The sequence below is a fragment of the Bacillus rossius genome, chromosome 12 (genome assembly GCF_032445375.1).
Source record: "Bacillus rossius redtenbacheri isolate Brsri chromosome 12, Brsri_v3, whole genome shotgun sequence".
Taxonomy (NCBI): domain Eukaryota; kingdom Metazoa; phylum Arthropoda; class Insecta; order Phasmatodea; family Bacillidae; genus Bacillus; species Bacillus rossius.
In genome coordinates this window covers 8,989,174-9,004,203 of record NC_086339.1, presented here as the reverse complement: position 1 = coordinate 9,004,203, position 15,030 = coordinate 8,989,174, and the positions used below count along the sequence as shown (strand labels likewise).

Sequence of the window (15,030 nt, the reverse complement as noted above, 5' to 3'; positions counted from 1 at the left end):
CAGTGAGGTTTACAGTTTTGTGAACTGATTTCGCGCAGGTGGTGTGCTTGGCCTGCTATGCGCTCCTCTTTACTCGATGACTCAAGATCTGAAGCAGTCGCCTCCGTGCTTCGGACGACAGAGCGGTGACGTAACCGCGAGCAATGAGGCCGGCTCGCCGAGTTATCGTTAAATACCAGCCGTGTTTATTTTTTTTCTCTCTCCCCCCCCCCCCCCTTCCCACACCGCGGACAATCTGGCGCTGTTGCGTAACTTGGAGACCTGTTGGCCGGCCTCCAGGATAGTTTCCACTTCGCAGAAACGGGACCGCGTTCCCCTCAGGACAGAAGCAGGCGAGAGTACACCCGTCGGAAAAGTTTATTTCGTTGTGGCCCGCGGGTGCAGGCAGAACCGCCGAGTTTCGGTTTTAAAGTCTCTTTATTTATCATAGCTAATGCCTGCCATGTATTGATATGCCTCTTTCATTATTTTTTTGTTATTTGAAGTAGGCAAACACATACAATATGCCCCTCCATAAATCTCACTATATTTCTCTATGTGTATATATCCCTATCTCTATGTTTCTATCTCTATGTCTATATCCCTATCTGTATCTTTGTCTTTACGAAACAGAAGACGAAGACACATTACCTGTCACAGGTGTGTCATAGATATCAACGTGCGTATTCGAATGCAACGCTGTGTCAACATTTCCAATCGATCGGTGGAGAACTTTATGAGATTTAAGATTTTTTTTTTTGAACAAGCGAACATTTACTTTTTGATTTATGTAGATTGGTAAAATTTTTGTTACAAGGTAGTAACGGCATGGCATAATAACACACAAGAAATTGATAAAGACACGACTTGGGACTTCCATAACGTGATACGGGGAGGGGCACCGACAATGTTCCTCCCCCCCCCCCCCCCCCCCCCCGGAGTCTTTTGTTTCTCTCGTCGGCCCTGGGCGCAGGTGGATTTATTTTTGGACATCCTGGCTTAGTGTTCGAAGCATCTCTAATGTTCTCGAATATTCCGAAAGGATCCATTAAACTTTTTTAGCATATTGCTATACAGTCGGAATGATTCTAATGTTTTCTATTTCATGTATACAGCATTTTCGTATAATTTCGTATAATGGTTTTTACAATAACGATACAGCAGTGAGCTTGACATTGGCCCGGCGCGGGTTGGTAGGTTCTGTGCTGTGGCTAGCGAATCCCATGATAAGCACAGCTAGGAAACTTGCTATGGTCGAAGCACAGGCCTGTTTGTAATGTGGTAGGAATCAGAAAATATTTTTTGTGTAGAGCATAACTAGTAGCTCTGGAAGGAAGTATAGCTCGAGTTGTCGAAGTGGGGGGAAAATTCGAAAATAATTGTAATAAACGAAAATGTAGTCTGTTAAAACTAGCTCTGAAGAGTTTTGGGCTATGTTTGTCAGGAAATTAAGGACCATAGTTGTTGGACGTATTTTAAGATGTTCAAAATTGTCATATAGGGATGCAAAATGGAGGTACAAAGTGTAGGGGTGAACAAGGTCTAGGGTTTATAGAGCTGATCGAAGGGCATACATTTCAATGATCAGTATTCCACATCTCACTTATGCCATTAACCCGCCAGTGCACGGGTTGGGTCTGTGAGACCCAGCAGCACGTAATTCTTCGAATCGCCAAGAGATGGCAGAAGCTGTTTACTTGTGCAACCTGATAGCTTCCTATCTAAACCTGTTTAGTATCTCTGTGGACTTGCAGCAGAGTGGCAGTTATAGTTTCCGAAGTACTGTGGATTTTATCGACTGGTGGGTCTGTGGGACCCAACCCGTACAATTATGTAAGTTTTTTTAATCTATGCTTTGACTGTTAATTTATTTTTCTTGCTTCTCCACACAGCCTTTGAAATTAAATACATGTGTATTAAAATAGGTATAGGTTTAGTCTATATATGGTGATGATTTTCTCTTCTAGGTCACGTAGGAAACAGTTGTACAATTTGAGTAATCCACGCGATGTGGAACAAGTTATGGCACTTCTAGAAGTAACGTTGTCCGATGATGATATTTCTGACTGTACAGACACTGATGCCGATCAAGATTATGCAGTTAGCAGCGACCATAATAGTTCTTCAGAAAATGATTCAGATGAAGAAAAAATACAATCAAATAACACTGAGGACAATTACGTTTTAGGGAAAGACAGGAAGACAAAGTGGGGAAAAAGTAGACCAATGCAAAGTGTTCGTACTAGAAGTCACAATATTGTAAAAAAACTTCCAGGTGTTACAGGGCTAGGAAAAAAAGAAAAAAGTGTTAGTGGATGCTGGAGTTTGTTTTTTGACAACAATATGATTGAAAAAATTGTTGTGTTCACAAACAAATACATTTTAAAAATTTCTTCTAGTTATAAAGATCCTAGTGACTGTAAACCAACATCACTGACAGAAATAAAATCTCTCCTTGGTCTACTCTACGGAATGGGTTTCCTGCATGGTGGAAGAATGAATATCCAAGACTTTTGGTCTACTGATGGTTTAGGAACGGAGCGGTTTCCAGCAACCATGGCTTTCAGACGCTTCCGATTTCTTCTGAAATGTATTCGCTTTGATGATATCGAAACCAGGCAGCAGAGGAGAGAGAGTGACAAACTGGCAGCAGTGAGGGAAATTTTCGAAGCATTCAATGGAAACTGTAAAAAATACTATTCCATGGGTGAGTTTATGACATTGGATGAAATGCTTCTTTCTTTCAGAGGACGATGTGGTTTTAGAATGTATATTCCGTCGAAACCAGGGAAATATGGTATAAAAGTTTTTGCACTGGTTGATGCTAAAATGTATTATACATACAATCTTGAAATATATTGTGGTAAGCAACCTGCAGGACCATATCAAGATGTGAGCTTCAAACCGAGTGATATTGTTGAAAGAATGTGCTTGCCTGTTTCTGAAAGTGGGCGTAATTTGACGATAGATAACTGGTTCACATCGTACGATATTGTTGCAAAAATGAAGAATGAACACAACATAACTATTGTTGGAACTGTCAGAAAAAATAAGAAGGAGCTGCCACCACACTTTATTACAGCTGCAAAACGGGAACCTCACAGCAGTGTATTCGGCTTTCAAGAAAACATGACTCTCGTTTCTTATGTTCCAAAACGAGGAAAAACTGTATTGTTGTCGTCTATGCATGCCGATGATAAAATTGACGAGAGCACAGGAGAACAAAAAAAGCCAGAGATCATCACATTTTATAATTCAACCAAAGGTGGTGTGGATTGTGTCGATGAGAGGATTGCATTCTATAATGTGGCTCGAAACACTAGAAGATGGACAATGGTAATTTTCTACGCAATGCTCAATATTGCAGGTGTCAATGCTTATTTGGTTTATCGAGCAAATGATCCCACTTCCCAAGATGGAAAAAACAGAAGAACGTTTCTGAGAAAACTGATGTTCAACCTTACGGAGGAGCACATCAAAGAGAGAGCCATGTGTAAATTTCTTCCTAAAAGCATTCGCAGTGCTGCAAAAAGAATATCTGGGTTGCCAGAAGAAGAAGAGCAAACAAGTGATGGAAACAAAAGAGGACGATGTGCTTACTGTAAAGACAGGAAAACTCGCTACTCTTGTTTCAAGTGCAGAAAATATCTGTGTTTAGAGCACAGTGCCATCATGTGCAGTGACTGTAAAAATGACATGTGAAGTTTATGTGAAAAGTCATGGCAAAACTTTCATATCAACAGTAATTTTGTAATTTTTATTCCATAATAGATCTTGTGTGCAATATTATAGTGATTTGTAAAATAATGGCTAGGAATTGAGCAAACAAGATCGCAAGAAAATTGTATGTATTTGTGTGTGTGTAGGCTATATATATATATATATATATATATATATATATATATATATATTTTTTTTTTTTTTCAAAAATTTTGTATTGCTGCAAAAGTATTATACAGGTTGGATGGAGGAATATTGAATCGAATAAATTTCATAAATGGGACGAGCTGTGAACTGTAAAGACAGAAAATCTCACTACTCATGTCGCCAGTTCATAAAAATTTATATGTCTTTTTAGAGTAAAATGTGTTTATGTAATGACTGTAATGATCCTGTGTGAAGTTTAGTTAGTTATTGCTTCTCCCATAAAGGTGTCACAGAAGTTTCAAGTCAATTTTAATTGAACATTTCTGTTTTTTATGCTTTAGTGAAATATTCTGCAAAATAATGTAGTCTTTTACAAAAAAAATATTTGAAAATTTGTACTAAATTTTTTAAAAGTATATGATTGCATATATTGAACGTCGATTGTATAGCAATTACCATAACAAATAATAAAATACATAGTCAAAATAATAACTTTTTTTCAGCATATTTATGTATGGGTCTGAGAGACCCAACCCGTTCAATTATGTAAGTTTTTTTAACCCGTGCACTGGCGGGTTAAAGGAACTGTGAGGATAGACACCAGTGTTGCCAGCCATAGCACACACAATTTTTGCACACTCACCTCTACTTTCGGGTACGAGAAGTTATCAGTTCATTTAGGTACTTACACAAAAAAAGTATTAAAACAAAATATTTCAGTCTTCTTTAATACAAATATTATATACACTGTTCTGTTAAAACTAATAATAGCGTGTCAACATAAAATGGTATAGTTTAAATGGATAATTGGCTGTAACGCCAAGGTCCGTGTGTAGAATATTAAAAGAAATCTTGGGTGAGAAAGGTAATAGGTTTGAGTGGGAAGGGGGGGGGGGTGGAATAATGTAAACGTTGAATTATTCCAGCCACATAAGAAAAAAAAGGTATTTTCAGGTTAAATGTTTGTGTAAAATTATTGTAAATATTACCTGTAATATAATTGTGGATACTTAAATTTGTGTTGGGCTTTAGTAGTGTAGCCCGAGACTGTTCACTCGATACTCTGATGCCACGGGTAATATACACCGGTCCTCGCGCGTAATCTTGGCATGTAACAAATTCCGCGCAAGCAATTGTGAAACAGATGTTTACTTGATACAAGCTGCAACCTGATCCTGTGGTGTTCCAGAGATCGTTAGATGTAGCATAGCCGAGACTGTTTTCAAAAAGACAGGGATGTTTGATATCAGTACGTTACGGCCGGGGCCAATACTGTTTTCCACCCTTATTGGTTTTCCATTTCAAATGAAGATTGTTCCATATTTTTTTATTATTAATTTTTTTCCGTTTTTCGAGCTGATATTCTCCGGCTCCAAGTAAAGGCATGGTAATCTGGATACGTGTATCCGTATTCTGAAACGCCTGGCAACACTGGTCGACAGACGTGCGGCGCGCCGGGAGACGCATGCGCAGTGGCGCAGGTGGGCGGAACCACGCGTGACGTCACCAGGGCGCGGCGCAGCTGGTCCGCCCACCCGCGCGGCCGCGCGCTGACATCCAGTTTCTACAGACGCTCTTCGCCAACGTTTCATTGTTTTAACAATTTTTAACGCCTTAAAAATACGTCCGCAAACTATAGTATTTCCTTCTTTGTGCACACACACAGAGCTCAAAACTACTCTCCCTAACTGGTTTTAATACCGGTATTCCGAGACACACCTGTACCCTAACCGTATTCCTAGTGCATGGTAGGACACGGCTAGCCCTTTGTTTTTAGGGAGCGGATTTTGGTGACCTATGCGTGACCTATCTGTCGTTCAAATTTCCGAGCATGCGCAGACCGCTGCCTCCCGCCGAGGCGGGATTATCCACCAGTGGGAAACGTGACTGACGTTGCCATTTTTTTCGTCAATGTTGTATCCTCATAACATATTCTAGCCTCTAATGATGGCGATGTCGACGAGAGGTTAAGCCATAATAATAATAATTCACTAATTCATTGATGCTTTAGTCTCATGTGAAAACTTTTTTTTTACCCGTACACTATTTTTTGCGAGTGTTGTGTTAGACATGGACGGTGAAATAGCATCCTTTAAAATTTAAAAGTTATGGGGAAATAGTACTAGCGACCTTTTAATGTCTTATATAGCAGTTACTGTGAAATAGCAAGTAGCAGTATGGCTTTGCAGTAATTTATTACCGACATCGCAACATTGTGTGTGTGAACATGAGGATGTTACAGGTATTGTAACTGGTGGTCTGGCCGTGAAACTTTTTTTTTACGGTTTAGCGCATAAAATGTGTGTCTAAATCAGCCAGATGTTTTCATATGTGGGCAATTCTTGTACCATTCTTCCTCGAATGCGTTACGAAATATTTTTGAAATAAAACTACAGAATTGCGCGTTTTCAGGTCAAAAACAAGATCTTTCTAGTAACTAAAAATCTCTTTTCTTATCTATTTTCATCCCGCAATATATAATTCTAGAATATTAAATTAGAAGTAAATTAAGTTTTTATGTAGAAGCCTTCGGCCAAACATTTTATACATTACCTATCACAGCTTGTTCAATATCAAGCGTTTTTCATAGTAGTTTTTCATAGCAATTATTTCAATGACACAGATCGTTTATAGTTGATAGAATTTTAGGCTACATGTACATGCGCGTGGACTTGAAACTACTTATTCACTGAGCAGGTGTTCGTAAGTTTGAGTTATAATGCCAGGCTAGCCGTATCACGAGGGGGAAGGATTCAGTTTAATATTGTATTAATTAATTTATTGACTTAATGACAAAGTTAAGGCTCTTAACCTACACTTACACTTAACAACTACACATAAACGACACTTCATAAACTTATAATACTAAACTAACTTAATAGCTTAAGAATTAAAATCTTTCGCTGCTGGAAGAACATTAATAAACGACAGTTAATAATATTTCAAAATAAAAGAACTTCAAGCAGGAATACGACAGATATGTCGCTACAAACGTTACGCATAAGCGGAAGTGGTTGTGGAACCATTGGCGACATGGCGTTTGAACTACTTTGAGTGTGTTTCCGAGCCTCGCCAGCTCTGCACAAACAGTGGAATAGTACGAACCGAGGCAGTGGTTGTGAGGTACTGCTCTGCGCAAGGAAAGTGCGTGCCCCTGCCACTGTTGCCACTCACTCTTGGGCAGCGCTGTCCTGCGCGACTACTGCCGTGAGAGCTGACACCGCGTGCCTTGATGACGCCTCGCTGTCAGCACGTCAGCAGTCACCTTGCCACCACCTGGGGGGGGGGGGGGGGGGGGGGCGATAGACCCCACGCCGCCGGCCGGGAAAAGTGCCAACGCCACTTTCACACGCCTTCTTTCCGGTTCTCATCCCAGGCAGCTGTCTGGCTTGTCCCACTGTCGGTGGCCTTCGTGGTTGTTTTTAAAACTGTTGGTCGGGGGAGTAGCTTCCCACCCTTTTGGTGGGAAGTTACTCGATAAATTACTACAAAATCTTAAAAAGAAATTATCGTCTGAATAAGTCACTCATAACAAACGAGCCAAGAACTTTGTTTAAAAAAAAATGGGTGCGTATACTTATTTACGCGTATTAGAAGTTTTACTTACTTGATGTATTAAAAATAATAATTTTCCATGCAAATAATTAATAGAAAGAAAATAATAAAAGTACTGGAGTGATATCATAAATATAAGTAAAAAATACTCAGTATTCAAATATAAGTACTTGTTTTTAATTAATTATTTAATTCAGTAAGTTTTATTAATGATGCTAATGCCGAATGTTATTGTAATTATTTAATTTTGATTATTTATTAAATAATTTATAATGCAAATAATGGAACATATAATTTTTATGTGGCCTTTTTTCATTTTTGTAATTTTTGTTGTACGCTGCACGCGAATCGTGAAAATTCACTCATCATTTCTTCCGTAACGCGCCTAAGAAGTATAACTAAAAAAAAGTTGAATTTGCTCAGGAAATCCATGTTGGAATCCGGATCCATCTATTGTGATCATTTTTATTTCCTGGTTTCCCGAAAACACTCCAATAAAATACTGAAATCGTTCCTTTATGAAAGAGCAGCCCCAATATGAGTCCTTTTCATTTTCCTTGTTGCTCTCATTTTCTGTGTAAAATAAGAACATTTGGGAAAAAGGGGGAAAATAAAAAAAAATTATATTTGTTACTAACATGCAATTTAAAGTGCTGGTAAATCCAATTAGATTTCACTTGAGTTTTCAAGATTTAGTAATAGAAATAATCTTGCGACGATTCTATTGCTTCGTATAATGCCACGATTTCATCGTAATTCGACAACTAACCTTTTTATAAAACATACTCGAGGGTAATCAGTTATCAGGAAAGAATATCAACATTTCTTAAGCTAAATAAGCAAAAACATCGTTGAAATAATTTGGCTTAAAATCGTTGTTTCAAAAAAAGTTAATTTTTTAATTTTACTGGGCTTTTTCTGTTGGGACTTTTCTCTGCGTATGGCCCCTCCTAAATATTAGTCTTTCGCAAGAGATAATGGCCCTGGGCCCAGTAAAGCGGTCTCTATGTGTGACTGTATTAAGTATATGACCGTCTGTAATGGCATAGCTGTGGACAAAACATAGCGAACCAAGAGGATGAAAACAGACACGACATAGGCACGCGGGAATCTGATGGAGCGGTGCTTAGCGGTCTCTTTCTTCTGTTTTTGGAAGCTGACATAGCGTCCATCTCCGGTGATGCTTTCGAGCCCATTAGTCCTGCCAGCGTCTGGCAGGCGGTCGTTATGGTTGTGACCTCGACCGCCTTAATAGCCGGCGCGTGCGCCTCCGACGAGCGGCATTCTCGCCTCTTTCAACTTAGTTTTTACCTGATTATGCAGCAAGGTTGGCATATTTAAACCACAATTTTTTTTTTGAGAGTATTCAGTTCTCGTCAGAGATGTGCAACATCTAACCTCTGCAAAATTCATTTGTTCTCATGTTGGAAATACACTGATAATCTGAAACTCGGGCCTCGGACACGAAGTTTAATGTAGAATTCTTTATTTAAAAAAATAATAATTCGTTTGGCACATACTAGATTTCAAAGGACCTACTTCTGGAAATATTTTGAAAACTTCTATAAAATTCTGGAACACTTTAAAGAACTTAATGTACATAACATTTATGTTCTCCAGTACTACAACATGATCGATTAAGTATTTTACCATTTTTGCACGCAGCGAAAATATCATGAAAGTTTTTTTACTCAATGCATCCATCATTGGATAGCTGAGAATGAATTTACATATTTTCAACACTGCTGGCTGTGGCGCTGGTAGAAGTGTGTCGCCCGACTATGGTGGACCCGCGGAGAGTTTCAGTTTCTGTCTTGAGATGCGTAGGGGTTTAAAGTTGTAGTTGGCGGTAGAAACACGAGGCATTTGGGGGATATGTTGGTATTCAGTGTGCGGGGCATATATGTAACTGTGAAATTGTCGGTTATGAGAGGGAAGTTAGAAATAAGATTATAGATTGTCGGGAGTTTGTGTTGTAAACCCAGCGGGGAGGCAACTTGCTGGGGACATTGTTGTGACCAGGCCCCCCACATCATTCTGTGGGCCTTGTTGCTAGAAGTCATGAGCCCCCCCCCCCCCCCCCCCCCTTTTTTTCTAACAGAGATAAAAAAAAATGTTTTTTTTTTCCTTTATCTACATTGTTTTAGTTATATACTTTTTTTTAACCTTTTCACAATTATTTTTAAAACACTTTAAAACTAGTTTTAAGTCAGTGTTTCGATTGTCAACGTAAATATATTTTGAATAATGGCAAATAAATAAGTGTAAGTGTGTGTACTGTCAACATGGTGTCACGTCAATTGGTGGTGGTTTTGTTACTCACAGTTGTAGATACAGACACGCTCTGTACCCACAGCATATTCCGAATAATATTACTCTGGTGTAATACTTTTAATAGGTAACCAAATTCAGGCCTTACTGTTTAATTGTTTTCTATGATTTATTTAAAATTGTCTACCTTTTTTTTTCCTTCTTTCCTTGGCAGGCCCGCTAGACCCATGGGCCCCGTTGCCATAGCCACGGTAGCACCGGCCATGTGGGGGCTCTGGTTGTGACCCGTGTGTGTGTGTGATGCAGACATGGTGACCCGCTGGGAGGGCGTGCAGCAGCGCTCCGAGTCGCTGCACCAGGCCTGGAGCCTGGAGAGGGAGCTGGCGGCCGTCAGGGAGCACCTGGCAGCCCTCGCCTCCAGGCTGGCCGACGTGGGCGAGCTGGAGGACCGCGACCAGCTGCACGCCAGGATCAGGCACCTCGAGGTACCCGCATCTTCACCAGCCGAATGAACAAGTAATGTAGGGAACAAACAGTACCATTGTAAAACCCTCTAGCTGGAGGACCGTGACCAGCTGCACGCCAGGATCAGGCACCTCGAGGTACCCGCATCTTCACCAGCCGAATGAACAAGTAATGTAGGGAACAAACAGTACCATTGTAAAACCCTCTAGCTGGAGGGCCGCGACCAGCTGCACGCCAGGATCAGGCACCTCGAGGTACCCGCATCTTCACCAGCCAAATGAACAAGTAATGTAGGGAACAAACAGTACCATTGTAAAACCCTCTAGCTGGAGGACCGCGACCAGCTGCACGCCAGGATCAGACACCTAGAGGTACCCACAACTTAATCAGCCAAATCAGCAAGTAACGTAGGAAACAAATAGTACCATTGTAAAACCCTCTAGCTGGAGGACCGCGACCAGCTGCACGCCAGGATCAGACACCTAGAGGTACCCACAACTTAATCAGCCAAATCAGCAAGTAACGTAGGAAACAAATAGTACCATTGTAAAATCCTCTAGTGCCGTACCACTTTTGGGATTAAATCCCTTTCAATAACTTTTGCAAGCTGCAGCAGCAATCAGTACATGAGACGAGTGATCCTTACCGCCAAGCCAAAAAGTAGCTGAAGGTAGTCGCATTTTCTTTTTTAACTGAATGTTTCATGCAAGTAATAATATAATGTATGTTGATTTTGGCAAGGTAATCAATCGGCTGTAATCGTTTCAGCATTAATGTTTTTTTTTTGGTATATACTGTGCCATATGTGGTATACAAATGTAATGCATTATAAATTTTGCCTTGTCATTGTGTGTTCACTACGAAAATCCTACTTCCAAAGGTATGACACAGCAAAATGTTGCTGGCTAAACCGGTTTGGTTAATCTACATGTTGATGTCATCAGCAATTTATAACTGTGCTTTTTTTTTTTTCATGTTGTGCAGGTTGCCTTGTATGGCATAGATTAATTTTACTGTAGGTACTTCTTGCCTGCCAATATTATAGGAATGGCCTGTCCACCCCAGTACCAACATCCAGAGATTACAGGCATTTATTCCAAGAAATTTGGTTTGTGTTAATGATGATGGGGCAACTTTTACAATGTGCAGGATCAAAAACTTCTTATTTACAAGGAAAGATAGTTTAAACATTCATAAATGATAAGTCTGTATTCTTTTTATTATTATAAAAGAACATAAAAGTAATAAAAAAATCCTAAGGCTTTTATAAAAATTTCCATCTGCTTACTCCCACCAAATTCCAGACCCAGCTTAAAATTAACTTAGTGTGGCCTGTTCTTGGACATGCCTACACTTTATTTTTCGTGGATAATTAATTCTCACGCTGCGTGTTTTGGGTAAGAGATGCAGTTGTAGCCCCTACACTGCAGAGGAGAGTCTGGAGCAGTGCGTGTGGTGGGCTGGTTGCAGACGGCAATGACCCAGATGGTGGAGACGAAGTCGTCGCTACTGCAGACCAACATGGCGGTCCACCACTTCCACATGTCGCTGTCGGGGGCGACCGACCAGCAGCCGGCCCTCGCACTCAAGGACGCCGTCGCCGACCTCTACAAAGTGTGGGACGAGAACTACAAGAGGTGCGTGCGCGCGTTCGCCTTTTTGCGACGCAACGCCTCGGCCGGGCACATCAGTGATTTTCTGTAAACTGAAGTAAATCAGGATGTCTACAAGGTCCTGAAAGTCATGAAAAAGATACAGAACATAACGGCTGGTCATGAAAGTTCTGAAATAAACAATATCAATACTAGAAATCTTGAAACTTTAATATCCAGCACTCTTTTGCTAACTCTTGCATTTGGGTTTTTTGATGCCTCAGTTCAGTTCAGTTCAGTTCATATCCACAATAAATATAAATTAAAGCACTCTGTCCACTTAAATCGTATGGGAATTATCTCTGTAAAGGTTTTAGCTTTCTAACCATAAAGTCATCACTTTCCTGTGAATAGCAGTAAAAAGTCCTAAAGTTGATTCACCTGGTAGACACCCTGAAAATTCTAATTTTTGTCCATGCTCTTTTTTGACGTGACCATTTGCCTGTTTTCTAATCTCAAAAGTTTTTTAAGTAGATGCATCTTATAATAAAAGAAAACATGGAATTTTAATTATAAAATACATAATGCTGGAACATTTCGTTATTAAATAATTTGGTAACCGTTCAATAATGATGTTGGGAGTTTTATTATCTATACTCATTTGAGAATCGTGATCTAGGTAACTCTGTGGTAATGGAAAACATGAAGCACCTTTAGTCTTTTTTTAAAAGACAGTCCAAATGCTGGGCTCTTGGAAGAGTGTGATGATTAGCTCTGGCTGGTGTGTGATTTGTGTTTGTGCATGGGGGCGCGTGTGTGAGAGAGAGATTGAGCAATATTATAGATATCGTTGCTTAAGAAACACAGTCGTCTAAGTGGCATTTTTTTTAAATTAGTTTTTTTTTTTTGTTTCATCATAGAAACGTAAGCATTTAGCATCTTCTCACGAAATGACTTTGCCGAAAATCCAACGGAATTGCATAAAGTTATAAAGCTCCCCTTGAAAACCCCTTAGAAATGTGCTTTTTGTTGTTTCTTGAGCCACTGTATGTAGCGAGAGAAAGGCGAGTGTAAAGTAGTGTGAGGCAGTGGCGTAGCCAGGATTCGTGTATGGGGGGGGGGGGGGGTGGTAAGAAGCATGCCCCCCCCCCTATCCCCGTATTAAAGCAGGGGGGGTCCGGGGGTCCTCCCCCGGGGAAAATTAGGATTTTAGGGTGTAAAATAGTGCTATTTTAGCAGTTTTCGGTACTCAAAATTTATATATTGTAGTGGTAAAAATTTTATTAATTTTAATATGAAATTTGTTTGAGTGATGAATAAATAATTAATTAAAGATTGGTTCCTAAGGGGGGGTGGTTTGGACCCCTAACCCTCCCCCCCGTGGCTACGCCCCTGGTGTGAGGGATGGGCGTCAGAGCGCGGTTGTCCCGGCAGGATGAGCCAGCACATGAGCAGCCTGCAGCGCGCGGCCGACGTGTGGAAGCAGTTCGACGCGCAGCTGGCGGAGCTGCAGGCGGCGCTGCGCACGGACCAGGTGACGCTGCGCGTGCTGGACTCGGCGCTGCAGGGCCCGGGACCCTGCGTGGACATCGCCCCCTCCGTGCTGGAAGTGGCCAAGGCGCTGTCCGAGAAGACGGAGGATCCCTCGCTGGGGCTGCAGGTGCGTCCGTCTCGCCTTCGAATATATATATATACTGTGTAGAAGTCGCCAGCCCAGGTTAATATTTCTGATACGGTTTGAGGTAGTTGGTTAATTCACCGCCGCAATCGCCACCATCTCTAGGGCATCGACTTGTGGTGGTCCCTGGCGGACAAGTGTTGAACTCTTCAAACACCCCTTCCCCCTCTCCGTTGAACGACTTTGAGCTGCAGTGAATGATAGGTGGGGGGGGGGGGGGGGGTGCGGGCGACAGTGCGAATAACAACTAAGATGATTCAGGGCGTTACGGCAGCGCACTGCAGCGGTGAAGTTCCTGAGCTGCTCATCATACGCTCCTGAAAAACGTAGAGTAAATCCTATCCACTCGCGACTTCTATACAGTATATATATTCAAAGGTCTCGCCTGTCCCTTTTCGTGTTCAAGCTGGTGTTTGGGAGGGTTGGGAGTGAAGTGTCACTGTGTTTCAAGGCCTCCGCCTGCCTGGGCGCACATTCGGTGTGCAGAGCTTCAGAAGAAACCCACGTGAGTTGTAAACTGCAGGATAATTTGTGTCTGGAAGGTCATGGGGAGTGTTGCGTCATCGGGGTCAACTTGGACACCTGAAGCTGGCAAGAACTGTGTGGCGTTCTAGTTACGCCACTTCGTGCACACTGGGCTGTGGGAATGTGTCAAAAAATTTTGAGGCGGGAGACAGGCGCTGCTCTAATGGGATTACCACGGCTGACATCAGCTGTACATGCCGGGGAGGTAGTGCCGGTAGGCATGCCAGGCAGGGCCTGCCTTTTTGCCTTGCTTCTAGTATCGTCATAACAGTACATTAATGGGTCCTATATAATTACCTTTAGTTCAAATAAAAATTGGCTTTGTGAACACCAGAATTGCTATATTTCAGACGAACAGACAATTACCTGTTAGCAAACTCTTTAAAAAAAAATCCCTGTTTTTTGAAATATTACAATGTACAAGTTTTTGCTAAAATATGACTTAAAAGATTTTCAGTATATTCACCACACCACTCTTATTATTGGTATTAAGATATTCTTATTCAAGAATGTTTTAAAAATTTGTATTTGAATTCCATTCAATCCCAAAAAATTTGTATGTACTCTCCAAGGCGTGGCTACAACGCAACACGGAGGGTGGAAAAGACGGCCGTGACGTGTGTTCCAGGGAGCGGAGGTGCTGGACGAAGTGGCGATAGCCTCGCTGAGCCTGAGGGCGGGCGAGGGGGGCGGCTCCCTGTCGGACAGCGGGATCTCGGACTCCGGCTCGGAGCAGGAGATGAGCGAGCGCGAGAAGAGGCTGGCCGTGCTGCGCCGCCTGGCGCGGAACCTGGAGGCCGTGCTGTCGCCCGGCTGCACCGCGCTGGACAACATCCTCAAGGTCAGCACGCTCCCCCGAGTCCCGACCCCTGAGCCGGTTCCCTGAGTCGCAATCTCGGGGTCTTGCTTTGCATGAATATGTATGGTAATAAACATGTATATATTTTCATACTTGTGTTTTTCTTGTGAGTAAAATACTAGCATCTGAAATACTATGCTAAATATCTCTTTAATTTCAATATTTAACCAATATTTAAGTGCTACATGGTGAATAAAATGGTTTTAATGGTAGTTACTGTGTTTTAGTATATTATTTCA

At 41.5% G+C, this 15,030-nt stretch overlaps 1 protein-coding gene across 1 annotated transcript in view; it reads left to right on the top strand.

Annotated features, from left to right (window-relative positions):
- Positions 1 to 15,030, top strand: part of LOC134537245 (klarsicht protein) — a 297,363-nt gene that overhangs the window by 280,058 nt on the left and 2,275 nt on the right. Inside the window, exons 20-23 of the mRNA XM_063377513.1 lie at positions 9,979 to 10,157; positions 11,608 to 11,774; positions 13,164 to 13,389; positions 14,561 to 14,773. Coding sequence (XP_063233583.1) covers positions 9,979 to 10,157; positions 11,608 to 11,774; positions 13,164 to 13,389; positions 14,561 to 14,773 — 785 coding nt within the window. The remainder of the gene's footprint in view (positions 1 to 9,978; positions 10,158 to 11,607; positions 11,775 to 13,163; positions 13,390 to 14,560; positions 14,774 to 15,030) is intronic.